This window comes from Phalacrocorax carbo, chromosome 22 (assembly GCF_963921805.1).
Source record: "Phalacrocorax carbo chromosome 22, bPhaCar2.1, whole genome shotgun sequence".
Taxonomy (NCBI): Eukaryota; Metazoa; Chordata; class Aves; order Suliformes; family Phalacrocoracidae; genus Phalacrocorax; species Phalacrocorax carbo.
The window spans coordinates 3,743,667-3,770,000 of record NC_087534.1 but is presented as its reverse complement, the minus strand read 5'-3'; the positions used below and the strand labels follow the sequence as shown (position 1 = coordinate 3,770,000).

General features: G+C 50.3%; 2 protein-coding genes across 13 annotated transcripts in view; both read right to left on the bottom strand.

Moving 5' to 3' along the window:
- SRRM1 (serine and arginine repetitive matrix 1) overlaps window positions 1-2,887 on the bottom strand; it is an 18,959-nt gene extending 16,072 nt beyond the window's left edge. For all 6 annotated transcript variants that reach the window (XM_064471337.1, XM_064471338.1, XM_064471339.1 and 3 more), the window contains exons 1-2: window positions 2,746-2,887; window positions 85-174 (exon numbers count right to left, since the gene is read on the bottom strand). In XM_064471337.1, the coding sequence (XP_064327407.1) occupies window positions 85-174; window positions 2,746-2,766 (111 nt within the window). In that variant the 5' untranslated portion in view covers window positions 2,767-2,887. The remainder of the gene's footprint in view (window positions 1-84; window positions 175-2,745) is intronic.
- A 3,459-nt stretch (window positions 2,888-6,346) lies between these two features.
- Window positions 6,347-26,010, bottom strand: NCMAP (non-compact myelin associated protein). Of its 7 annotated transcripts, XM_064471352.1 has the most exons (5): window positions 16,064-16,138; window positions 13,294-13,581; window positions 9,052-9,140; window positions 8,840-8,924; window positions 6,347-8,333 (listed from the first exon to the last, which is right to left on the bottom strand). In XM_064471352.1, exons 3-5 carry the CDS (start codon window positions 9,134-9,136, stop codon window positions 8,195-8,197), a joined length of 309 nt encoding a protein of 102 aa, XP_064327422.1. In that variant the 5' UTR covers window positions 9,137-9,140; window positions 13,294-13,581; window positions 16,064-16,138; the 3' UTR covers window positions 6,347-8,194. The 7 variants fall into 7 exon arrangements, with proteins under 7 accessions (XP_064327422.1, XP_064327419.1, XP_064327417.1 ...); XM_064471349.1 differs by lacking the exons at window positions 13,294-13,581; window positions 16,064-16,138 and adding an exon at window positions 25,882-26,010 and having other exon boundaries at window positions 9,052-9,146; XM_064471347.1 differs by lacking the exons at window positions 13,294-13,581; window positions 16,064-16,138 and adding an exon at window positions 20,988-21,301 and having other exon boundaries at window positions 9,052-9,146.
- Window positions 26,011-26,334: the final 324 nt, after the last annotated feature.

Genomic DNA, 26,334 nt, shown 5'->3' with positions numbered 1-26,334 from the left:
TGTACCATCTGATACCCAATTATGCCACTGAAAATCATCTTTAATTCATGTGTCTTACTTCCTATCTAATCCTAATCAACTTACCTTCTTTTCTAAGCATTCTGCAAATTTCAACTGCTTCAACAGCTTCTTCTGCTTGTTGCTGAAGCGATTGTCCTGTTCTGCACTTGTTCCCTAAACACAGGAAATAAAATTTTTAGTCTGTATGACATTCAACTATCTTCAAGCGTTCATTTCTCACATGTTTGCACTGGACAGTGCACAGCAACACCAGCCATACCATTCTGTAAGCAAATAAGCCTTTTCAGGTGAAATAAGCCTTTTCAGGTGCCTTTCAATTTTAATACACTAGTCTTCATCTACTGCTGGTGATTTAGGGGTAAGCAGGCTCCTGAGCTCTACAGTAACACCTTAATCACATCATCTCCCTGGTACACTGCTAACAAATTTAAAAGTAGTACCAAATTGCTATGAAATGGACTTACACTGGAATTCACAAACTCCTCAGAAGGAATAAGCTCTTTGTCCAAGAACGAAAATGTCATATTTGTTTTTGCTGACATCTGTGAAACCTTTGGGTAAACTTCTCTGAAGCAAATCAGCCAACACGCAGCCAGCAAGAGTACAAAGAATACTATTTTATTGATCATGCTCCGTTAAAGTTCACCAACTCGTTCCACTTTCATGAACAGAAACTATAGGTTAATTCATTTGGAATTGAATGGTTTGAAAGTCCAGCTCTGGAAAATTTACTTGCACAAAAGTAGAGAACCACACATGAACAAGAGTGGGTACAGAACCGTATCCAAATACTGATGATCGGTTAATGATTCAAAACAAACCCACAGTTCACAGGTGAAGTGAATCAGGAAACCAGCCTGACTGATGGAAAACACAGGAATTTAGTACATGCAATTTCCTATGCACAGAAGATGGGGTTAAGTACCAGCAATAATATAAGCTGCTAAGGAACCAAAAGATAATAAGAAAAAGCTCAATTCTAAGGTAACCTAACCACTTAATTTGATCAGAAAGCACCTTGTATTAGCAAGGTAACACGTTATAAAGTAATCAGATATTGGAAGGGAACAAACTATTAACATTCCCATTTGCTATTCTGGAACACAGGACTCCTAAAGAATGATTGTGGCACAGGCACTTACCAGGATTAAGTCTGTTTAAAACTCTATAATATTTGCAGTCTTCTGTGTGGCTTACACATCAGCAGTAAAGGCAATACATGTCAGATCACTCAAGAATTTAATGTTCTATAAATTTTTTAATTCCATCTTTCACAACCCAAAAGCAAAACAGAATGAATTTTTTCTTAGCCTGTTTGTAACACATGGCAAGCAGCAAGGGTAACCAAACAAGACACACAGCACAGTATCACAGGAATTTCAACACATAGACAAAATAGTTTGCACTGACAACTTTACAGAAATGTAAAGAACTATCAATAGCAGCTTTCTTTATAAGGTGAATCCAAACAGCTACTCTGCTGCACTTCTGTAACTTCCACACGGACTTTGGTTTCTCCTGAACCCAGACTAAAACTAGACCAGAACACTGTTTTCAGCCCCGTTTCAGTGTCACACTGCCTTTGTTTTCATCAACAGTCACCTTTCACAGGCCAGTTTAAAAGAATATTAGATGTCTAATACAGGGTTTTCAGTCCCAGACATTTTGCTGTCAATTACAACTACTTTATTTGTACACTTTTTAACAACTGCATTAGATAGAAGAAGCGTAGATTTAACTTGTAATTAATTTTCTCAGGCTACTACATTAACAGAAAATTGAATTAAGTGAAGCATTATGTGTGCCCTCCTGTTTTAAAAGCCTCCCAGTTGCAGGAATATAAAATAACGGGGCTGAACAGGTGAATGAATCTTGGAAAATTAAGTTGGTTTTCAAAATCGTCAAGGAATCCTCCCAAAATAGTTTCATTCTAATTAACGTGAGAAAAGGCTTTAACGATGCATAACGTAGATAGGTTACTGTTTAATAGTCTGCAGAAAATACAGCACAGTTGTAAGAATAGAGAAGAAAAATTCAATGATTAACAAAACAAATGCCAACCTAAAAATAAACCATAACGTAAAAAAGGGAAGTTTTGTTTATTCGCTTTGAACGTGGACACTGAAGTGCATTCCGCTGCAACATCCCGCTCGCCTCCCACCAGCCCCTCGGCCTTTTCCCCCCCCACTTCCTCGCCTCCGAGGGCCGTCGGAGGCCCTCACCTGCTGTGCGGGCAGCCTTCACGCAAGCCTGCGCAGGCCAGGCCCCGGCGCGGCGGGAGCAGAGGCCCAGCCACCCCGAGGCCTAATGCAGGAGCCGGCGGCACCGAACGCGGCCCTCGGGGGCGGCGACGGAGCCCGCGTTACGGGCGAGCGCCTCCTCCAAGCCCACGGAGCTGCCGGCCCCTCCAGCGAGCCGGGGCCTGGGGGCGGCGAGCCCCCGTACCGTCCCGCCCACTCCCCTCCCTGCGGGGCAGCGCCGCGGCCCCGCGGATGGGCCAAGCCGCACCGGCCTCCTTCCCGCCGCCATTTTCTTCGCGGCGGCTCCTCACAGGAGCCTGCGCAGGGCGGGGGCGGGGGGGAGGGGGGGCAACGGCGGCGCCAGCGGCTTCTCTCGCGGCGGCGGCGAGCCCTGCAGCGGCCCAGCTCGACCGCGCGTCCCCCGCCGGGGCTGCCCTGCCGCCTTCCCCGCCCGCCCAGGCCCTCCCCTGAGGCCGGCACTTACGCGGAAGAACCCCGCGTCCATCTTGCCTCCTCCGCCTCCTCCTGGTCGCAGCGCGCTGCCGTCCCGGCGTGCACCGCGCGCGCCGCGAGCCCCCCCGGCGCCCTCACCGCGCCTGCGCGCGGCGGGAAGGGGAGGGGTGGGGAGAGGGAAGGGGCGGAGCCGAGCTCTGTGCGAAGGCTCTTCGGCGCTTGCCGATTGGCGGCGGCGGCCGCGGAGGGTCGGTGCGCGCGCGGAGGACGGCCAATTAGAAAGCGCGACGTTCAGCTGTGGGGTGGGGGGGGTGATGGCGACTGTAAGACGTCCTTTCACGGCGCGCGGGGCGGGAGGGGAATCCTTCTCTCGCGAGATGTTGGCGTTGGGCGGGGCGGCCCGTGGCGCTGGTCAGGTGACCTGAAGGCCTTTCAGCGCGTGGGCTGGGGGGTAACAGCCGTAACGGCCGCTCTCGGTGTCAGCGGGCCGCGGCCTCGGGAGCTGTCCCCTCCCACCAGCGCGGGTCCTTCCCGGGCAGAGCGGGGGTCCCGGGGCCGACGGCGCCCCGCAGGGCCCCACCGGGGCCGGCACCGCCATGGCGGGTGTCTGTGCCCGCGCCATTTCGGCCCCGCAGCGCTCGCCTCGCGTGTGGGTGCCGCAGGGCGGTGCGCGCTCACCCCCCGCCCGGTCCGTAAAGGCGAAGGGGTGCGTGTCGTTACCCTGCTGCAAGTCGTCACGAGGGGTCTGGCCCTGGGAGCTGTCGGCACCCGCCTCACGGGGGCGGGGGAGGAGGGGCAGGCGCTGGTCGCTTCTCAGGTGACCAGCGACAGGGCCCGAGGGAATGGCAGGGAGCTGTGCCGGGGAGGGTTAGGCTGGGTATTAGGAAAGGCTCTTTCACGGGGGAGACCCCCCCCCTGCAGTGCTGCCTCCAGCTCTGGAGCCCTCAGCTCAGGAAGGACGCGGAGCTGTTGGAGCGGGTCCAGAGGAGGCCACAAAAATGCTCCGAGGGCTGGAGCCCCCCTGCTGCGGGAACAGGCTGCGAGAGTTGGGGTTGTTCAGCCTGGAGAAGGCTGTGGGAGACTTTATTGCAGCCTTCCAGTACTTAAAGGGGGACTATAGGAAGGATGGGGGTGACCTTTTTAGCAAGGCCTGCTCTGACAGGACAAGGGGTGATGGTTTTAAATGAGAGGAGATTTAGACTGGATGCAAGGAAGACATTTTTGACAGTGAGGGTGGTGAAGCGCTGGCACAGGTTGCCCAGAGAGGTGGTCAATGCCCCATCCCTAGAGACATCCAAGGTCAGGCTGGACGGGGCTCTGAGCAACCTGATCTAGCTGGAGGTGTCCCTGCTCACTGTGGGGGGGTTGGACTGGATGGGCTCTAAAGGTCCCTTCCAACCCAAACCATTCTGTGATTCTTCCCCCAGAGGGTGGTGGAGCCCTGGAACAGGCTCCCCAGGGAGGCAGCACAGCACTAGTCTGGCACTAGTCAAGAAGCACTTGGACAAGGCCTTCAGAGACACAGTGTGAATCTGGGGTGTCCTGTGCAGGGACAGGAGCAGGACTTCATGATCCTCGTGGGTCCTTTCCGGCTCAGGCCACTCTATGTTTCTACAGCCTTCCATCCCACCGAATGACAAACTGGGGCTGTCCGGGGCAGGTGAAACTTGCCTGTGGTGCATTACTGGCTGAAAGACACATGAGAGGAAGGAAGAGCAAAGCCATGGTTCACCAGGGTTAATACAAATTTACCCAAAGTAACAGCCCTGGGGTTTATCTAAAAGAAACTCGTATACCCTTTATCTTTAGAAAGGAAATACTAGGGTCCTTTAACTAAAGTTAGATTATACTTCAAGCTCAACAGCTGCTTCCCGTTTTCTCAGCAGTCAGTAGTGTCACGTGTCAGAGACACATGGTTTTACAGATGTCTTTTAGGAAAATAAGTTGGTTACGGTACTCGGGAAAAGACCCAAAGAATGTCCTTTATCTGCTTAGGCTTCCAACGATCATACCTCTGCGTTCTGCACAGCCAGACCTGGGAGAGTGTTCACGTTCCTGGCACCGTGGAGTGGGGGAAGGAGGACTGGGCTGGGGGTGCAGGTAGTGTCTGAAACTTAGTAAAGCTGGCAACTAAACCTGGAATTACTTTATGGTTTTTGTCTGTTGAGAAACGTGAGCTGCAACCTCGTATGCAACTCATACGGGTGGGAGGAAGACGCTAGGTGGAGCTCCGCGCTCTCTGCTGGAATAAGATGGGTGGTGGATCCAGAAGGGGTGAAATCTGCCTTGCAGAAGTTTTGGGAAACAGGACTCACCTAGAAGTGAAAATTTAAACATTTTACAAGTGCACTTGCGGCAGTGAAGTGCCAACTGCGAGCCTGAAGAATCCAACCTTCTGAAGCCATAAATTCTAGCAGACTTTCAGGAGCAAGAAAAAAATACTAATTCTTGTGAGACCCACTGCAGACCACCGATGAAGTATGCCCTTAGAAGGAATTTTTAGGGATGTTTCATTACTCGACCTGCACACGAAACGTGCTCATTGTCACCGCTGAATGTCTTGTAAAGAGAGAAAGTCAACTAAAGAACAGAGTAAAGCAGTAGAAAGGTTGCTTGTATCGCATTGCTGAGCAAAAAGGCCCTCTGAGGCGCTGTGCCACTAAGGGTTCGACTGTGTATTAATTTGCAGAGCTTCGTGGATAATCTCTGATGAGTTTGTGTGAATCAGTTAATGCCTGTTCTCTCCGAAGGCTTACATGGTCTGGGGTTTCTTTGCTAGACCAATTTGCAATATCAGCTTTCACTTGTGGGTTTTTTTTTTTAGCAGGTTTACCTGATGGCAAGTCTGGCTGCAAAGGCAGCTAAAGGGGAGGTTTTTCAAAAGCTGGGGGTTTGAAAGCAGAAGCCAGGTGCCTAGACAGGGCAGGGCGAATCAGCGCCGAAGCAGCTACTATTACAGGACAAGGACAGCGTGGGATTGTTCCTGGAAAACTGTTAAATCCACATCAAATTACACAAGCATTATAGTGGCGGTGTGGTGGAAATACAGTGATTTTTTTTGTTTCTGAAGAAGATGATTTCGCTTGGTCAGCATAAACTCTGGATTTTGCTGACGGGTCAGACTGGATGGTGGGGGCCTCCCAGGCTGTGCCAATATAAGGCAAATTTTACTGGTAAAACAGCACGCTTTGAATTTTTCAGATTGAGCAATGCTAGTGTGGTCAAGGCAGTAATTCTCCTGCCAATGATAGTAATTCTACTAATCTAGAATTGCTTACAGAAGTATTACTTATTCTGCTTCAGTGAAAAACAACATTGTTTTGAAAGTCTGTAAATGCAAAGTAAACAAAATTTGCTAGCAGTAGGTCTGGCTGGTAGCGCTAAGAAATAACAGTAAGATGGGCTTATCTTTTCTAAAGATTTTGATTTTGATAGAGTAGAACATGCTCAGAAAACATCCTCAGCTGTGCAGAGATAGGAACAGGAGGCCAGCTCCTTTACATTTTTAGAAAAAAATTAAATTGGCACCTGCCATCCCTTCTGAATGATTATATCAATCATTCCTGCCACAAAAAATAAGCTAGAGAGCTAGGACAAGTAAAATATTTACAACAAGATTTAGAAACTTCACAAACAGCTGTCTTAATATTTAGTTTGGAATTCAAACTGTGCTCCAGTTTCATACAAAAACAGTTGCAAAGTAATTGAATTTAGTTTCTTCACAAAAATACCGGTCCGTAAAAATAAGCTGTTCAAGAGTTGCATTCACATCTTGGGGAAAAATATATCAGCTTATCACTCCAGTCCTCCATCGCTTTACTCCAAGAATCGGTCAGCTTTGTTTTGGCACCGCGTGATTTAGAGCTGTAACTATTGGTGACGGTGTTGGGAAGAGCAGCAGGTGAACCGCTGCAGGCCAAAGAGCTTTAAAGCTGGAGGCTCTGTGTTCCGTTCAGTTAGACAACAGTAACTTCTTTCTCTACAGCTCCTAAAAAGGAGTTAAAATACCCTGCTAACAGTTTTACTGAGGTCTACGAACAGGCTGGAGCCCTCTAATGGCCACGGCGGCTTAGAGCTCACCGCGGCAGCGTCTCGGTGCAACACACGCAAGCGATAAGTTATCGATATTCCAAACCCGCCTGGACGCGGCCCTGTGCCCCTGCTCTGGGGGTGCCTGCTCCAGCAGGGGTGGGACGGGGTGAGCTCCAGAGGGCCCTGCCAGCCCCCGCCAGTCTGGGATTCTGTGATAAACCCAGACTGCAACATTAGGGCTGTATTCGCTTCACGCTCTGTCCAGCCCCTCAAGTGAGCGGGTCTGTAAAATTTAAGAGTGGAGCTGTTTCTCAGAGCCTCACGTTTAACCCTGTTTAAAACAGGGTTTAAGGCCTCAGTTTCTTCCTAACCCTTCCCATCTGTCTGTCAGGCAGCGTTTCGGGGCTGCTTTGATACGCATGCTTCAGCCACCGGCTGTCTGACACCGCTGCTGTGCGTTCGCACTCAGTGGGCTGCCAGAACCCTTGGGAATGTCTTTGTTGCATTACTGTACACCCACAATCATCACATGTGCAAAACAACATCACTTTCCATTACTTTCCAGAAGAAAAAAAGTCTAAAAATAGTTCAAGCCTAGTCTGCATCAGAGGACGAAGTGTTTGCGGATGTGAGTTGTACCAAAGTAGCTGTGTAAGGCCTGGCTTGCTTCACGCCGCCTTGCCACGTTTACTTTTTCAGTTAAAGAACTTCTCAGATTCTGTGTACGACAAACCATTCTAACGCAACTCCAGTAACGAACCTAAGGCCATTCCTGGTGTGAGAGTGAAAACCCTTAGCCACTGAGGTCATTTGGGAACAGACAGGTCACCAAGTTTATAGAAATATTTTTAAAATACTTGAAAATAAAAAGTAGCTTTTTCTCTTTTGTCTACAACCATATCTATGGCATTAGAAACATGAAAGATGAGTAAAGATAAATACAATTCCGATACTTCTTGTACTAGCTATCATGTACAAAATAGACTACAAACCTGTTAAATGTAAATCGTAACAAACCCAGGTTCAACCTGAGTTGTAACTCGCATGTCCAAACTCTTCTTGCTGTTTAGCATCAGCCATTACTGAAGAGAAAAAAAAAATCAAACTGTCTGAGTAAGCAAAAGCTCCACAAAATATGAGTGTGCAGCTTTTCTTCCAACGAATTCAACGCTTGGTTTATTCCGTCTCGCCACACGCAGAGCTCCCTAAGAAGGCTCACTGCGATTCTCATTAGTTCTGTGCCTCCACCAGTTGATTTCAGTCATACAAAAAGTATCCAGAGCTTTTATTTTTCCTCCCAAAGAGAGAAAGCAGTATTAATTACAATCTATAGACAAAATAACAGCTCGTTGGTATTCCAAATGCAGCATCGCTTTGCTGAGGCGTCCCAGATCCACGTAACTAAGATTCCAGCTCTCTTCTCTCACAGGGAGGACAAGTCTTCCCAGTTATCTGTTCTGCATGTGGATATCCACGGGTATGAAAGTCACTGTAGGGTGCTGGGACATGCTCTTGCTGTTCTGCCCTAAAGCTGGTGGCATTGTTGTTGTGCTTTTGGGTTCCAGCTCCCGCTTCACTCTCATGCGTCTGTAAAGGTAAAAATGAAAGAGTCACCCAAGCTGGCACGTGTTGTGGGCTCTCCCACGGTAGGTACTGGGAGGGCGCCCGCGGAAGCAGGTTACATCCAGCAGCTGCTGAAAGGTCAATACAAGGCAGGATTTCATCCCAAAGATACTAAATGGCAAGTCGGTGCTTCTAGAGCGTGGAAGTCCAACACAATGCCCCGAAAAGCGAGAGCTCAAGCTCCTCTCTGGCAGGCCTGATGCACACAGCAGACCTTTCCTATGTCAACAGGAATCCCTAAAAAGAGCTTCCATTAAGCATCCTCCATCAAGAACCTCCTGCTTCCTCGCGATTCCATCACAGGACGCTGAGGGTGAGATTCAGGACACTTCAATCAAGCACGTTATAGTTTAGATTCTCCCCGAAATTTTCAGCAATACTGAAATGGTGCGTTAGGTGAGAGCACACCTCACACTGATTTTTTGTTCACCTTGTCTCACCTTAGTAAAGTATAGAACTTGGCCACATACCTGTTATATGCTTTCAATATGAGCAGAACCACGGTAAAAATAATAATCACTCCTACTACGATGGCAGCAACTATTGCTCCAGAACCTAGCAGGGAAGCAGAAAGGGAAAAAAACCGTCGTATTTAAAAAGTCGCCATTGTACTGTTTGAAGTTTGCAAAATTCAAGGTCCACTTAAAAAAGAGGAAAAGCCACACCCCACTACGTTTCTTACTTTGATAGAGGCTTTGTTCCTGAGACGTTGTGGTCACGTTTACTGAGAACTGAGTATTATTGATCAGTGGTGCGACTGTCGTCATCTTCGTTGGGCTACAGAAGAAAAAAAAGAGTCAGTTCATAAAATATTAACCAAAATTTGATGGCGCAATTCACTGACAATTAGGCAACAACCCATTAAAGAGTCAGGGCTCACTAAGTGCAGGCTCACTCAACTGGGTCGCTTAATATTTTCTTGGTGGTGAAAATCTGACCCTGCTGAAGTCAATGGAAATTTTGCTATGACCTAGTCTTGAGCAATTCGCCTTTCAATAGACGCTGCTCGGTATCAATAGGATAAAATAAGACAGGAACACAGTAATGCATTGTTACCTATATATACTTATCCAGAACTTGTATAACAGCAATAATATTTTTAAATGCTTTAGATTTCAGGTTATCATTTCAGGTTGAGATTCAGATCACTGAGCAAGTAAGTGCGGAGAGTAATATGTCCTTAAGGACGGGAAAAACGTCGGCACAGAAAGGTTTAAAAACTTCACAGAATGGAATTTAAAGTAGCTTCATTCATCTACCATGGAGAAGAAAAACCATTTAACCCCCAAACTTAAAGCTCCAAAAGTTACATGGCAAACAACACTATCCCATGACAGAAGGAAAATATTGCGGCGTGACTGTGACAGAAGGCTGACGGGAGTTCAGAGCAGCACCTCGCTCACGCCAGTGTCATTTCAGGTCTGTTATGGCAAGAGGACAACCCTGCCCGTGGATAGCTGAAAATACTCCTGCTCCTGCATTTTGGTAGGATAAAACTGTAGATCTAGAAAGAGCAGTCTGTATGTTTACTGATTTTTTTAAAGTGTTTTCCAAATGTTTTCTAAACGTGACTAGTAACCTTAGCCATTAAAGACTCCTTCAGTCTGAGAAGGGTGTGAATGCCACTTCAAACAGACCTCTGAAACCATTTCAGCTCCCAGCTTCAGAGAGCTGGTACCCTCAAATATCCATTGAAAATTAAATTATTCTCCAACACCTGATGCTGGAATTGAGTTTACCGGTTCAGATGCTGCCCAGCACATTCACCAGCCAGGACTCCGCTCTGCTCTGTTATGCTCCATTGAGGTGCTGTGGAGCTGTGGCGTGCTCTTAGCAGCTTTGATTTTACACAGCACAAGATATAGAATAGCCAGAAAATTACTGAGTGGATAGAAATCAGCCAGTAATAAAGAGAAGTGCCAATGGGAAAGGCAGCCTCCCTTCCCCCTCGTCGAGGCTTTCCTAAAGGTTTCTGCAAAGTAACGTCCATCAAATAAAAGGCGTGTAGTGGCAGGGTGCAGGTTTGGGAGGCAAGAGGATGCAGCTGTGATTGCTCCTGACAGGCAGGTGTTGTTTCGGGGCGGGGAGGCCGGTAGCTGAGTCAGCACATGATGTGTACTTGGGAGGCTCCACTAATGGATGCATGAGGAATGAGAGAGATCTGTAACCAGCAGGAAGGGAAACAGTCAATGTCTGCCTGGGTATGAAGGATCAGAAATGCGAGGTCGATTCATCAAGTACTTTGATCCTCTTAAGTGAAGAAGGTTGGGGTTTTTTTTCTTTAGAAAGCCAAAAATAACTCTGTCTTGAATCTGTAACTGGGTCATTCTCCTCTGACTGAATGATTCCTTTGTGTAGCCAAGGCCAAGTTAATTCAGCAACATGATCATCAACTGTAGTCATAGATCTTTCCACGCTGAAAGAAGTATTTTGTGTTTAGGGCTTGCCCAGCCTTATTGTATTGGCAAAATGGCACAGCGGGAAGCCTTACTGCACAGCGAAAGGATTTACACACGCTTTGGAGGAACCCGTGAGAGGCACCGAAGCTCGGGTAAGAGCGCTGACCCCATCAGCTTCCCCACCCACCCATGTGAAACCATGCTGATGAAGGTCGTATCATTGACAAGCAGAGGCTGAAGAGATTCTCCTCTCCCTCACACTGCAGGCTGGGGAAAGCTGAGCAAGTAGTTTGACCATGGACATAATTCCGGAAAAGCCACGTCCAACTTTTCCCTCGTTGCTCCTGACTAGGAGAGCACAAATTCCAGATTTACAGAAGTGGTTTTTTTTGCCTCCTCTGGCTATTAAAATAAAAATCCCAAATAAAGAAGGCGGAATATTCCGATATTAAGCCATGTGCTATTCATACTAACTTCCATCTGGTTCAAACCACCTTGGTAATGGTGAGCTATTTGTGCATGAGTCACCTATAACCAAAGAATTTTTATTGTTGTCAGTGAAACCACCTGTTTACAGGAAGGATTAGTTTATCCAACAGGGTGTAACAATCTAAGATGCAGTTTGAAAAATGCATCAAATCTTTTTTTCCTTCTGCATTGTGTAGCACGTAAAGAGGTCCAAGGTCTGTGTCTCAGGCCAGGGCGGGAGGGACCAGTCCTTAGTTCTGCTGTTTTACCTACAGCAAGTCTCCGCTCCATTCCTCACCCATGAATCAGCAGGGTTACGCCTGACCAAGCCTGTGCCGCAAGACTCAAGGACCCAGCAAAGTCCAGTGAAATCCATGGGAACCTACCAGTTTCGGGGTATTGCAGGCTGGATCCTACTCCTTTTAGAAAAACATTTGGAAAATTAAGAGTGCTCCATACGAGCTATATAGCAGGGGAGAAGAAATGGACTTTGATACAGGACATTCTTTCTTTATGACGCACGGCATGCGCTTCCCCCTGTGCACACACACCTGCCTGGGTTTTGAGAGGCACTAATTCACCCGTAGTTCTCAAGACTGGGGGTGGGGGCACACACTGCTGGTTATTTTTGCATCCCCATATTATGGAGCTGGAGACGTTTCCATGAAGTTAAGCTTTGGGCACGTTTCCATTTAAAACACCTTTGCAGATACAGCGTATAGGTTGTTTTGGCAAGCGGTAGCAATGCCCCCATTTATCCAGCCTTCCTGCCTCCCCCTACCCTGCCGAATTTCAAGCTGAATGGCTGTTCTCATTTACGGCGAGATGGGGATCAGAGCTCATCTGTCAAGCGGCTCCTGCAGCACCTGGCAATTACAGGAGAGGGGTGTTACAGGGAACAGAGGGGTTTGTTAGGGTTTTTTTCCAGGAGAGCCAACTCCCTGCCAGGGAAGGCAGGTGCTGGTTAGGAAGGACACACAAATTCAGTGCTTTGCCGCCCAGAAAAAGGTGGTCTTTGCATCAAGCTGTGTTGCAGGCTTTCAACTAGACACAAGGTCCGCTATTGCTTCTCCAGCAGTAACATATACTAGTTTTGATCCAGAAGCTCAATTAGAGAATTCATCCCTTCAACTGCACTGCTGCACAGACAGTGTTTTCATCTTATATTGTAGCCAAACACAGGCTGAACAACAGGTGATTTTTCGCTCCTCACTTACCCAGGTCTAGGGAAGGGCACTGGCTGCCAGCTCTGCTGCTCTGGGGCTTGATTCCCTTCCCAGAAACGTCAACAGGGCAGGGTCTTAAATCACAAATCCCACTAAGGAATGGGACAACAAAACCCAGCACTGGTTCACTTGATTTCTGGTTTTCTTTCTCAGTATACTGTCCATGACAGCTGCTAGGAAAGGGACTATTCTCTAGAATATTTAGAAACAGACTGGAATTTGGGCTATTCTCTTCCCTCGGGACCTCTCGCAGGTGTAAATGAGCGGTGCCAAGTGAGAAACATTTTACTCGATCAAAAGGCTACTGAGAGCTGAACTTAAATGAACACTACCAGGCTGCTGGAGCTGTGTGAGGGGAAGCAAATTATCAGAGGTATAAAGCATTAATTCCAATTTTAAAAATGCCAAGATGTCATCGAAGAAGCCCAAGAGGCAGTCAGATCCTATTAACTAAGGAGGGAAGGACTTCCTACCATGAGAGGTAGATGTCCTGACAGTCGATTGAATCTCAGATTCATTCTCTCCTGCAAGAATCCCACACTACAGACCACCACCCTTTATCCTGTGAAAGAAGAGGCTGCAGAGCCAGCACCCATCCACATCCACCCTCCCACCGCTCCAAAGGAGCTTTGTGCTAAGGCACGTCTGATTGAGGCTCAGCACAAACCATTCGGGCTCAGTAAGTCTGGAGTTTTTCTCCCTTCTTAAAAGAAACGGGGCTCAAGAGCAAGGAGGCAGCTTGGGCGCAATCCCCAGAGGAAGGGGGTGGGTGTTTCAGCTCTGCTCCTGCCTCCGCCCGAGCAGCCTGACCTTCCCTGTCTTTGCAGCGAGGTTTACCTCGTCTAATCACAGCGAACGCGGAGTGGTTTGAGCCTGCGCGATTCATTGTTCCCATTGCCAGCAGCGGGGGAATCGGCTGAGCATTCGTGGCACGGTCAGGCAAGGAAGCAGGCTTATATCTGAGGGTCACAAACGCAGCTTCAGCTCCCCGTAAACTGGCAAAGCAGCCACCATCGATCCGACCAGCCTCGCAGCAGTGCACCATGTGCTCCCGCACTCACTTTCCAGCACCATCGTGAGCCATGAGAGCCAGGAACGTCGCTGGAGCTTTGAGGCAAACTGTAATTTCAGAAAGTAATAATAAAAACAGTGTGTTTCAGTGAGACCTCAATATGCCTGAATTTACCTTGCGAGGCTCTAAAGAGGGAGGAAGAAGGAAAAAAAAGCCCCGAGTTCAAACTGTCTCGCAGGAGCTAAGGCATAAATGTGGCCTCAGGCAAACAACCGCGCTCTGTATGGCGCCTGTGTATTAGTACGTGTCCTGATCTCAGACCAGCACCTTTATATAAGCATTTGTCTCAGGTTCTGACATGAGGTCTCCAGGTTTAGCCGTTGTTAAAACACATATTAAAAGCATTTCATTTCCTTGCCAAGACAAAGTTACACAAACTGCAGGCAACTCTACTGTGCCGCAGCGGCACCGAGGGAAAAAAAAAACCCAACAGTAATTCTACCCGTGTGGCTTATATCTTGAGAGGGACTAAAAACCCTCAGCTCATGCAGCTGACAAGGACTGAGGAAATGAAGACAGGTCCCCAGGAAGGAACGTCCTCGTTTCAAAAGCCGTGTCTGGAAATATGAACCAGATAGACTTTGTCATTGACTTGCCCAGGAGCAATGTCTAAACCAGACTGTGAACTGTAGATTTCCCAATTCTAATTTTTTGCCTTAAAACGCTGGGCCACACACAGTTCTCCTCTCCCTGCGTGTGAATGCACTTATTCATGGGAACTGCAGTGACTCCACCATGCTCAGCAAAGCACATTCACATCATGAAAACACTCTAGATCCTTCAGGGTAAGGCTGTTCAGACAAGCCATGATATAGAACCAGAACAAGCCAGAGGTATTTTCCCACTGGTTACAGGATCTAAGGCACACTCGGATCACAACGCTCACTTAGACGCTAGAGAAATGGATGGTACAACCAGCATTTGAACTTCAAATGGAAAAACCCCGCCATGCCACCACCGCACCGGTGAAGTTCCTGCTGCTCAAAGCTTGCAGTGCTCAAATGCAACCTCCGCTGGGTTACAGAACCGCTCAGCGGGGCCCGTCAGGTTGAGCTCAGGTGCCTCTTGTTAAATTTTTTAAACGCCCCAACTCCCTCTCTTTCACTGACAAATATCATACGTGTCACCTAGAGCTTCCCACTAGCTCTGGATGCTTGTCTGGGGTTTCCCTTCCTGGGCCCCGGCACGCTTTACTACTTGTCTAAGTTTTCAGGCAGACCTGTGGAAGTTGGGATGCCTAAAACCCCCTCCATCCAGAAATGCTGAACAAACATGAAATTTTAAACTACTACATCATCCAAAACCCAACGTTCTGTTTAATGTGCTGTGATTATATAGTGAGACTCTTTAAAAGGCATTTACAATAAATCATTTGGTCCAATGGTTGCATTTGCAGAAGACAGAGCTACTTCATTATTTAGACCTGAAGTGATTCATTTAAGAGGAAATGGAATAACATTTTAAAACAAAACTGCCATTTACATGCGATGCACAGGTGATATATCAAATATCAAGAGAGACCTGGGAGCAATTTTGTAGCTTATTCCTGAAAGGAATGCTAGAGGTTTTCTTTTGTTTGGAGCTTTTTAAATTATTATTCGAAGGCTCTTATTCTACATTTTTAACTCATGACTGTACACACACAAGATGTTAAATTAACCAACTATGGGTGGTGTAATCAAGAGGCGGCAAATAAGAACTCGTACGGGACCCACCTTATTACAACGAAAAGCGAAAGGTGCAATACACTGCTCAGCCTTTTAGGAGCCCTTACTTTCCAACAACACAGAACCACGTCTCAAGACTTAAGGCAAAATCACGCCCGGGCTGAGCACATCGATTTCCAGCTTCATGGCTCAGGCAGTGTCAGTGTCTCTCGTTTTGCCCCTGCAATCAGGAAAGCCTCTTCTAACAGAGCAGCACGACACGCGAGTGATCTGTGGCTCCTTCGGAGCCGGAGCTAGCTCACAGTTCTCCGCACTGTGTCAAGACCAGGCATCATTTTTTTCCTCAGATGTGCCCTTCCACCAGAAGGCTTTGTCCGAGCAGAGATCGAGGGCTTTCTGTCCCTTGGTATGTGGCCATCCTCCACGTCAGTCATCGCTGCACAGATTCGGTAGCTCTGCCAGTGTGGCTGCACGTCTGGAAACCCGGGACACAGCCCCTGGGCAGTAAGTGCTTTCTGGAAGGGATCGGGTGAACTTCTGTATTACATTTCACAGCACGTTGGTACAGATACACCACCGCATCCCAGAAATGCTGCTTATGTGCTAGAGGCGGCTCACATGCACACAGTTCAGCCAGGAAAATCAACATGAGGGACATGGGCAACAGCCAATTCATAGTACAGACAAAGCCTGAGGCTGATTCGCAGCTCATCTGGGCTCAGCAGGAGCTGGAAGCCCCTTCTCTGCACAGAGGTATTAGTAGAACCGTATTTCCGAGCAGCAGCTCCCACCAGTGCCCGGCAGCATGACTAACCTCTGATTTGGGAATGAAAAACGCAGCCCCACGGATCGCAAGACTCACCACAGCAACGGGCAAAGAAAATCCCACCCGCACTCATGCACAAAGAGCAGTGACTGCGGCAGCAGGTGCAAAGCCTCACGGGAGCCCAAAGCCCACATGGGCTCCGCAAGCATGACCCAGTCCGGACCCTTTGCTGGCAATAATGTGGCTCTACCGACTGCACGCTGATCGGGTTCCCCGCAGCGTGCGTGCTCCCGGGAGCACTCAGGTGGGGGCGCAGGGGGAAGGGTGTGCAGTTAGCAGTTAAATATTACCCTGCCAAAACTGATTCAGAAAGGAGAAAAAAAAAAAATGCCTCCAGGCACCTCTGTGAGTCTCAAGGCATGAATGTCTCATGGGGGAGGGCGAATGAGAGTCAAGGTGACAAATTTTGGAAACCATCAACGTGTGCACTCGAACGGAAAGCAAGAAAATTAATCTGAGCTGAACCCGCGGTTTGAGCCTGGCAGCGGTCGGTGGCGTCGTGTCACACATCCCCCACAGCACACTACCCAACCGTTTGTCTCCGCCGTTCAAAGTCCCAGCAAAGCACATGTTGGTGGCAAACTCAGCGGATTTGGACAAATAAACCACACAAAAAAAAGCAGCTTGCCCTTGAGGACGGTCTGCTTCTGTTCTTGCAGTGGAAAGTCAACCCTGCTTTGTGCACATAACGCTCTAGGAAAGGCCGTGATACTGCAGGACTCCTTTCAGCTTGTCAGCAGTATCTTTGGGAAACTCCCTACACCTTTTCAGATTCCTAGAGAAAAGAGTTTAAAAAACATTCCAGATTCAGTTATGCTCGGGCAGAAATGATGACCAGGCTCTGGACCTTGCTGAATCGGCCATTTACTGAAAGGGTGGAGCAGTTTAGGAGATTACACTGTTGTAAAAATCCTCTCACACCTGGATTTTCCATCAGGGCATCTGCTTTATTCTGGGCACAACCCATAAATGCCCCAAAGCAGGAGAGAAGGGATTAGGACAAACTCTGAGCCTGGGAACTGCAGCATTAACCCTGTTATTTAAAGGTCAGAAGCAGGCATCTGTCTGAAAGTCCAGTATTAAATGGAAGATCCCAAATCGCTCCCAATTAGAAAGGAGGAAATAAAAAAAACGAAGAAAAACCAAGGGATTGTGGTCTGGAAAAGGAATCACAGCACAGAAGAGATTGGTTTCATTTAGGGCCAAAGTTTTCAATACAGTAACTTCAAAAGGAGTTTGTAACTACAGACACTTAGAGAAAGAAAACATCCCACCACTTCCAGCTCAAACCCCTGATTTCTCTTTGCTCGTTGAAACTTGTGCCGCAAAACAACAGGCGTTGCAGCTCCGCTCCCCTATGAGCACAAGTCTCCGCCGAGCCGAGGACACGGCCCAGCCATCACTGGTCCACCCTGGTCACTACTCAGTATCTGTAGCCAGGGTGGCACTTGTTCACAGTGAGCCCGGGCAGAACAGGAACACTCAGGAGGCCCTCACGCATCAGCCAGGCATCTGGAGAGCCCAGAGATGAAGAGGAAATGGTTGGGGAGAGGAGCCCAAGCGGGGTGAGGATGGGCTTGGGAATCCTGGGAACAAGCTGCCCGGCGCAGCCGCTGCCCCCGTGGGCTGGTGCCCTGCGGCCGCCGCGCCAGGCAGCGGCTTGCCACGGCGAAGCGCCGCGGGACAGACAGCACACCAGCCCAGCTCTCACGGGCCACTCAGAGAAGGGGAACTCGATGGCCCGTTTTGTGTTACTGGAACAAGACCGATAGAAACCACAAAAACCATGTCAAAGCATCGTAACCAGCTGGAGAACGGCATGAAATTAATTAACATCAGTAGCACAGGGCAGATCTGGGTTCCTGCTGTGGCCTGCAGATCTGGAATCAGATCCAATCCCAAAGTCTCCCAGCGTTCAGGGAGATTTTACATCTTGGCTGGCCAATTTGCATCCCTGTAAAGGGTTGGCCGAGTTACATGCATGCAGCAAAGCAGCTTTCCGTGGTGGTTCTGACAGTGAAGAACAAGGAGGTTTTTAGAGATACCGAAAGCTATTCATATAACCATATCATATACATGCAACCTCGCCTGCCCCAGGTATCAGTGACCTCTCGAGAACAGCCCAGCCCAACAAGAAGAGGAGAAACGCAGTAAAAACATCCTGTGCTTTGCCTAGACGTACGGGGACCTTGTCTCACAGGACAAAGAGCTGCTAAAATACCATCAGCCACTTGTGACGAGAGAAGGAAAAAGGAGTTACCTGGTGCAAACAAAGTCTCATAAGGACAATAACAAGCAAAAAAAAAAAGAGGGGAGACGCGTAAGTCAAACGTGCTGAAATCTACAGCTTATCCTCCACCTTCCTTCCCAGCCAAACCCAGCCGTGGCTGGAGCGTGGTATCGTTTGTGAATGATTGCCCCAAACCAGGACTGGAATCCCCGGCTGGCAAACCACTTCTCCCAGTTCCCATGCCATCGCACGCCTCCCTCGCCAGCCCCTTCTGGTCTCCAAACCCTTCTTTGCCTGTGGGTAAGTCACTTACCCAATGACATGTAGATGCCAGGAATAAATCCGAGGAGGAAGGCGGGCCCAGATGAGCCTTCAGGCACCCCGCGCTGTGTCCGGCGGAGGCAGAGAGATGGCAACAGCTACTTCTGGATTTACCTTATACCAAGATTCCCACGGGACAGAGCAAACACCAGCGGCTCGCACTGCGACCCAGAGCAGGCTGGAGTGAGTTCACACCCTGAGCTGCCTCTCATGTCAGAGAATAGCTCTCAGCATTTATCAGCACAAACCGTAGCACGTGAATCAACACGCTCCTGTTTGCTGGCAGATGGGTGTTCATTTTTCTTTTCTGAAGACAAGCACATTTGCTAGGTCAAGAGTTTTGAGGCTTCCATTACAGACTAATAAGTAAACAGGAAACTTTATCTTTCCAAGTAATTATTTGGGTTTCTTTTCTGCTCTGAGCAGAAGCACAAAACAGCTGTGCAGCACACAAGGCTGCGGTGCTTCGGCTCGGCCCCACAGATGATGGGCTGCCCAAGTCCCCCAGTGCTGCTGCGATGATCCATGGGCTCCTCTCACCCTCCTCAGCCTGAGCGCTGCCAAATCCCACCAAAAATCACCTTCCTTTGCAGCTGAGTGATTAGCTACTGATGTTGGGTAGGATGAATCCAGGTGCGTGTTTGGTCCCGGGGGGCTGTCTCCATCCAAATGGGGGGACGTGATAAAGGCAGAGCCCCTTTCCTCTGCCCGCTCACCCAGCCTGGCACTTGAGCCAACGGCACCATCAGCCCCGTAGCTGGGCGAGGGGATCCCGACCTGGTCGCTGGCCCTGAGCAGCTGACGGTGAGGAAGCGCCGTGACTCCAGGGCCCCTGGAATTAGGTTATAACTTTGTTGCTCCATGGAGGTGCTTGTGCAAACATTAAGCTATGTATGTCAGTGGGAAACCAGATGACTCAGACATCCCAGCAGCGCTTTTTTTTTCATGCTTTCCTCCTCTGTGATCTTCAGTCATGCCTTGTATCATCTCTCCCTGCAAGAAGCTTGATGCACACTACAGGTTTTGGCTGCGCTGCCCGATTTCTGTGACTCCCAACAAAAGCAGCACGGTCATCCCCTCCCACGTGGCCAGCAATAGGGCAGGTCAAGGCTAACTCCCCCTCCTAACACAGCCGCTCTTCGGCGAGGCTGATCCCCGCCTGGCACAAGGACACGAGATCCCAGCGTGTGAGGTGTCACCCTGGGGAACGGGGGCTGCTTTGGGCAGACCTCAGCACCCCGCAGGGTGTTCAGCATTGATGGATTTACCCCGTGAGCACAGCAGCTGCTGATCTGAGACCACTGTAGGCACTCGGCGTATCACGGGCTCCTCCAGCTCCTTTGCGCACTAAATCCTGACTGATTCACAGTTTATTGCCATAAGTAAGAAGAATAATTTAGTGTAACTAATAGAAGCCACGCTTGCAGCAGCAGCGGGCAGGCAGGCGCAGGGCTGGGCCAGAACCTTCTTGAATGACTGCCAAAGAGGAGCCAAGCCTACCGCCAGTGCTGGACTGGGGTTTTAGGACCGTCATCCTCTGCCTGCAGTTCACACATGTGCTGCCCAGCTACCGGACTGGAACTTCTGCAATTCAAGCTGTTCATCTACCAGAAAAACGCAAATCTCAACACTGTAGTAAGACCCTCCGCAAGTTTCACATCCTTCAGGTTTTTCTGTATTAAAGAATAGAGAGAGAATTCTGTATGCCATATAGAAATGCAGCTCCTTTCACTTCACAAACAGCAGGGCGAAGGCAGTCGCCAGGTTTCTTAAAGTACTGAATATGCAAACTTGTTGAATCGATGCGGCACATTCCCCTCTTCCAAGAACACTGTGTAGACAAACAGGTAGGCAGAGCGATACTTCACACTTACACCCTATCCTCCATCAGAACTGTTCAAGGCTCTTGGCAAGCCCTCAGCGTCTAAACCTGGCATCCAGAGCCCAGCTACCCGTCCCACACAGCAAGACAATAGCTCTTACAGGGCCGTGAAGTCACCGATTGCTGCACTGCCTTTGTCTTCTGGTTTCTAATCACTAAATCAAACCCTCCTGGCCAAACACTCCATCCAGCACACTGTGAAATTACACCACAGTAGTGAAATTTGTTTACAAACTACTAGGCTTCCCTTAGCGAGGACTTCCTGGGGCATTAAGTACATTAATTACAATGAAAAACCAGAAATCGCAGTTCAAACCTGTCAGCAACTTCAGCACGTTCCCAAATAACCGAAAGCAGTATAGTTTTGTTCTGTGCTGGAGACGCTCGGCGAACTGTAACACAATGCTCCAAGCTCTCTAGTTCTTTTCACGTTAAACATTAGTCTGCCAGCCCTTTCTAGCACGCCGCTCAGAAGATTTAAAAAAAAAAACAACAAACCCCAACCGAAAAAAAAACCCAAAACCTACCAAAAAACCCCTTATTTGCCCTGCTGGGGTTGAATAAGTCAGCACCAGGGATTCAGCCCATCCACAGGGATGGAAGGACGCTGCTATGATGGAATAATCTTTCAAGCAGACGTGCAAACTTCTCCCTGGGGAGGAAGGAACGCGCCAGCTCGGTTCCAGTCCCTCTACCTTAAAGGTTTCTAATAAATGAAGCAACTGCTAAAGCAGCGGCTTAGCGGAAAGCCGTCCGACGCCGCCTGCTCTGTATTTCTCCTGCCTTAGCGTTACCGATGCAGAGCTGCGCTGCGCGTAGCGTCTCCCGTAGCGCGTACGATCGCTTGCCCACAAACCCGGAGCGGCCCCGCCGAGCCCTCCCCGCCGGCAGCAGAACGTACCCCGCAGCGGAGAAGCTCGGGGGGAGCCGGTACCGGCCCCGGCGCCCGCCGGCCCTGCCCGCCCAGCCGCGGCTCCTCGCCGGGGGATGCTGCGGGAGCTCAGCACCGCGCCGGGCCTGCCCGCAGCGGCGGCGGCTCCCCCCGCCCCGCTGCCCTCCCCGCCGGCCCGGGGGGCCCCGGGGGGCCGGGGCCGGCTGGGAGCCCCGGGGGGTGCTCGGGGGGTGGTGCCGGTACCGGCTGGGAGCCCCGGGGGGTGCTCGGGGGGTGGTGCCGGTACCGGCTGGGAGCCCCGGGGGGTGCCGGTACCGGCTGGGAGCCCCGGGGGGTGCTCGGGGGGTGGTGCCGGTACCGGCTGGGAGCCCCGGGGGGTGCTCGGGGGGTGGTGCCGGTACCGGCTGGGAGCCCCGGGGGGTGCTCGGGGGGTGGTGCCGGTACCGGCTGGGAGCCCCGGGGGGTGCTCGGGGGGAGCCGGTACCGGCTGGGAGCCCCGGGGGGAGCCGGTGCCGGCTGGGAGCCCCGGGGGGTGCTCGGGGGGGGCCGGTACCGGCTGGGAGCCCCGGGGGGTGCTCGGGGGGAGCCGGTACCGGCTGGGAGCCCCGGGGGGAGCCGGTAGGGAGCCCGGCCGCCACAGGGGGTTCCCCCCGGGGTGCCCCAGCCCAGCCCGGCCCCCCGGTAGCGCCTCCCCGGCCCCGCTCGCCCCGCCGGGGCTGCGGGTCTCCCCCGCAGGGAGGGAAGGGGGGAACACGGGCAGAGCCCCGGATTGCACCCCACAACCTGCTCCCGGCGGGGCGGGGGGCTGGAGGGAGGGAGGGAGGGAAGGAAAGAAGCGGGAGAAGGGGCTGACTCCAGCAAACAGAAGCCGAAGTTGAGCAGGTTAAGACACAAACCCACCGCCCCAGCCCAGCCCGGCTCCGCCATGAGAAGCGTGAAGTTACCCCGCACCTGCAGCCGGCTCAGAGCGCCGAGTGCGCAGCTACGAGAGCACCTGATGCCTCCTGAAGAGCCCGAAGCCAATCCTTCTTGAAAGAGTCCTGCACGTCCTGTTCCCGGTGCCGCTGGGTTTCGGTTCCTTACGCCGAGGGGTTCCATGGGGGCAGGCGGCACCTGGTCAGGCCCTGCTGGGCTCCCGGCAAGATCCTCAGAGCCTTGAGAAACAGCCTGACTTCGCAGGACTTCCAACGCCCAAAAGTCTTCCAGGCACTTTCAGAGAAGAATCCCCAACACAACCCTCCCAAAGCCCAAATAAGTGGCTTTTGATACTCGTTAGTAGGATCAAACTGGAAGGGAATCCTTGCCTTTAACCTGCACTTAGTTGGCTTAATTCTGCATTTCCCACTAACGAGCGGGGAAGCAGCGTGTGACCGCAGTCCCTGTTTGCATTTTGCAAGTGGAAATCACACTTATAAAAGGGATCTGTCCCCTGCCTGGGGCCTGACGCTGCTCCCACCAGAAACCAGGAAACCACCTTAACAAGCCTGCAGCCCTCGCTCTGGGCTCGATTCCTGGTTTATGGTTGTTGAGCTGCTGTGCAGACGACTTTCCCCACCCCATCCTGCATCTCAGCTTCCCCATCTGCAACCAGAACTAACACCACCAACCTCAGTTACAAAGAAACCTGAAAATATGGATGAAACCTGCCCGTTACACAATCCTGCCTCCGCCGGGGAGGGCAGCAACAGGGCGCTCCGCAGCAGTCCATAAACATTTGCAGTGGGTTTACTGGGAGGACCAGAGTACATCAGTCCTGGCTACCCAGCTTCCATTGACGACTGACATGAGTGAAGGTTTGGCTGTAAATGAATCTATAAATTATTGCTTTTTGGTGATTTAAACCTGTGAATCCTCAGACCAGACCTTGCTTGAGCTGGCACAGACTGTGCGCTGCGTAACAACTTCCTAACTTCTTTTCAAGACTTTTACGAGTAACCGTTAATCAGCTATAACTGGGACGTGTAACGAGATCAGGTTATCTGCGTGTTTCCCCTAATGCACTCATGAGAAGGGATTTCCGCGTGCTGCCAGGTTTGTAACGTGCCACTGCAGGGAAACTCTTCCGCTCCTGCCTGTCTCCGCTGTGTCAGGGGGGCAGCAAAGCCCGGGGGGCGTCTGGGCTGGCATCCTCGACCTGGAGTTTTGCTTGAGTTTGATAAGAGACAACCCGTGACACGAGCATAGATCCAAGATTTTCTACTACATTTACAACTTCTCTTTGGGGACAGCTCTAGGAAAGCTGGGGCTCCCGGCAAAATGAGTTTCAAATGCTCGCTTTGTGCCAGCTGGGGCAGAGAAGTCAGGATTGCTGCAGGTCCCACACACACCTTCACGCAATGACAGCGGGCAGCTTCTCACTGAACCCGGCATCGCTCCCCAGCATCCTCCCCGCGGGCACGCTCCATCGGCTGCTCCGTCCCTCCACATCAGCAGCCTCTGCAGCTCCATGGGACTGAGCTTCCTCCCGGACCACACTCTTCTCACCCCCAGGCATGGGAGCCTTTCACTTCCAGTAGCCTGGAGGAAAAAACTCATGCCAACTGCTCTAAACCCACGGGTCTCTGCAGCGTGGAGCGCGGGTATCGCAGCCTCAGCAGAACCCCAGCACCGGCACATTTCTGAGCATTTCACTGACAAAGCATTGCTAAAGCAAACGAGCTCATTAATGAACCACTGGTGGAGAGAGGCAGGGCTTGGAGAGGGAATAGCAGCCTGTTGCTGCTGGGTCTGCTGGAGGGAAAGGTGAAAAGAAAGACCTAGAGGGCAAAAGATTTCATCTCACACTTGAAATGTTTTCAAAGCTGGAGAACCTACTCCTGACAGAAGCTGGCAAGCAGGTACCTTCCTTGCCCACTTGTAAATTAAGCCTTCAAAGGGAGGACCAGAACTTCTCCAGCTTGTAACTGGGGTTAGATAAGCAAATAGAAGAAAGAGAAATCAGGAACCAGCTCCAAAAATCAAGAGCTCATTTTAAAAAAAAAAAAATCACAAAACTTAAAGTATGTGTCAGCATTCACAGGGATATTTCTTTCTAGTGTTTAAATCACAGCATTTCCTTTGCAGCCATGAAGGAAAGAAAATGCCAGACAAAAAAAAAGATTCTTACACAATCATGTGTCAGCTCCAGAAGCTGCTGCTTTAGAGAAAGCACCAACAGAAGCTCACAAAACCTCCGGAGAGCGCCCCATCCCAGGCTGCACACGCAGCCCGCAGAAGTCGGGATTAAAAACGCGGTGCTTCCTTACCTTGCAGCTCTTAGCTTCTTCCAGTGTGAGAAACGCTTCATTTTAGGTTATTGACGAGGCAGCGGTGGAGGAGTGCCCTCGGCAGACCTCATGGGAGCAAAGAAGTCATGATGCAGCACTCCAAAGCAGCCAGCACAGCATGAGATGAGAGACGGCTCGCACCCAGCTGGAGCCAGGCAGCTCTTCTGCCAGGACACTCTCTTCCCATCAAGACTCAGTTATAAAAGCATTTCTGGTTTCCCTCATTTATGTACAGCAACTCGGTTATGCAAAGAAACACGATACCTGACGCTGCGTCTCACTGCAAACGTACAAAATCCCCTTATCTTGCTTGGGCCCGAGGCTGCGCGTTCCGCCCAGACCAGGGGCGTCAGTATGTGAATGCAGCCCTTGGCACCGCGCGCCCTTTCAGTACAAAATAAGACATACTGAAAGCGGGAGACATTATTAATTCCGCTCAATTTACTACGTATTTTTCCACTCTGTAAAGTAACAGATTGGTATTGAAACCATCGTATCACAGGGGTGCTCTGAACGCTGGACCGGAACCAGGCAGGCTTTCGGGTCTCTGCACCTCTGGCTGCGTAACGTCTTTGGTTACTGGGTGCTTTGAGCTGGGAGCCCCGGCAGAACACAACGCCCCTACATGTATGTGTTTTCCCCGATTTGCTTATTCGAGCTGGCTGGAGGAAGCAGAGACAGGGCAGCGAGCGCATCCACAGCTGGCAGCCCACCCGCTCGAGCTCTGGAGGAGGAATAGGAACCGTGATCAGGCACACGTGTTTCCCCACGTAAAGTGCTTGCAGAGCCGTTGATAAAGATGTCATGTATAAACCTAAACTTGCATTCAAAAACCTGAACTCGCTGTGGTGCCAGTCACCTCAGCGCTTGCACCGCAGAGAAAGCAACAGCCTCCATTCCATACGCCAGGGCTCAAGGGCAAGTGAAGATGGTGCGGAGCAAACCCACACCAACCCCTGCGGGAAACAGCGACCTCCTGAAGAAGTGCTGCGTGTTCCTAGCACAGGCCCTGCTTCAGTTTGCTGTTCAGGATTGACGGGTTTCTACACTGAACCCTAAGCAAGCTGAACCCCACAGAACCAACACACAAAGGCTTTTTCACCAGCGTTTAAGAGTTTCAAGCCCCAATTAATTAGCAAAGTTTCTGGGGGTATAGCTACAAGGACCCGCGTCAGTCACTGCCAGCTCAATCACACTAAATCCCTGTGCAGATATCGCAGCTCCTTCAAACCCCAGACTGAAAGCTCAGTAAGGATTACTCACCATTCATCTTTTCAAGGGAATAAGTTTAGTTTGATTGGTTTCTTTACAATTGCTGCCTCATCTTGCATAAACAAGCAAGAACACGAGGCTCTCGCCTGGGAACAGGAGTGGCATTCCAGCTGCGTACTTCTCCTGGGGTGTATCTCTATAGAGCAGAAGGGGCTTCTTTCAACAGCCTGCACTCCTAACTTGGAAGAGGTACAAATAGTTACATTAAGTTAATAATTAAAAATAGCCCTAACTCAATTGAAGTAGCGCAAGAACAGAGACACCAGCCCCTGTGACTGTCCAGCATGTTAATGTGCAAAGAGGAAAAAGTTCTGTATTTTCACCAAATTCCTTTCCTGTTGTCTTTTGAGTTGTTAGGAAAACTGGAGTAGCGAGGTACATTGTAAGCTCTTCTCCAGATCGCCTGTGCTTTCCTCCGTGATGGAACCAGAGCAGGTCCCTTGC

Excerpts from the sequence above, each read along its gene's own strand:
- NCMAP (XM_064471346.1), bottom strand. The coding sequence starts at position 16,176 with ATGCTTGCGGAGCCCATGTGGGCTTTGGGCTCCCGTGAGGCTTTGCAC. Across the intron at positions 9,147-16,063 it reads TTTCTTTGCCCGTTGCTGTG|CCCAACGAAGATGACGACAG; the intron begins GTGAGTCTTGCG and ends TTTCTTCTGTAG. Across the intron at positions 8,925-9,051 it reads GGAACAAAGCCTCTATCAAA|GTTCTGGAGCAATAGTTGCT; the intron begins GTAAGAAACGTA and ends CTTCCCTGCTAG.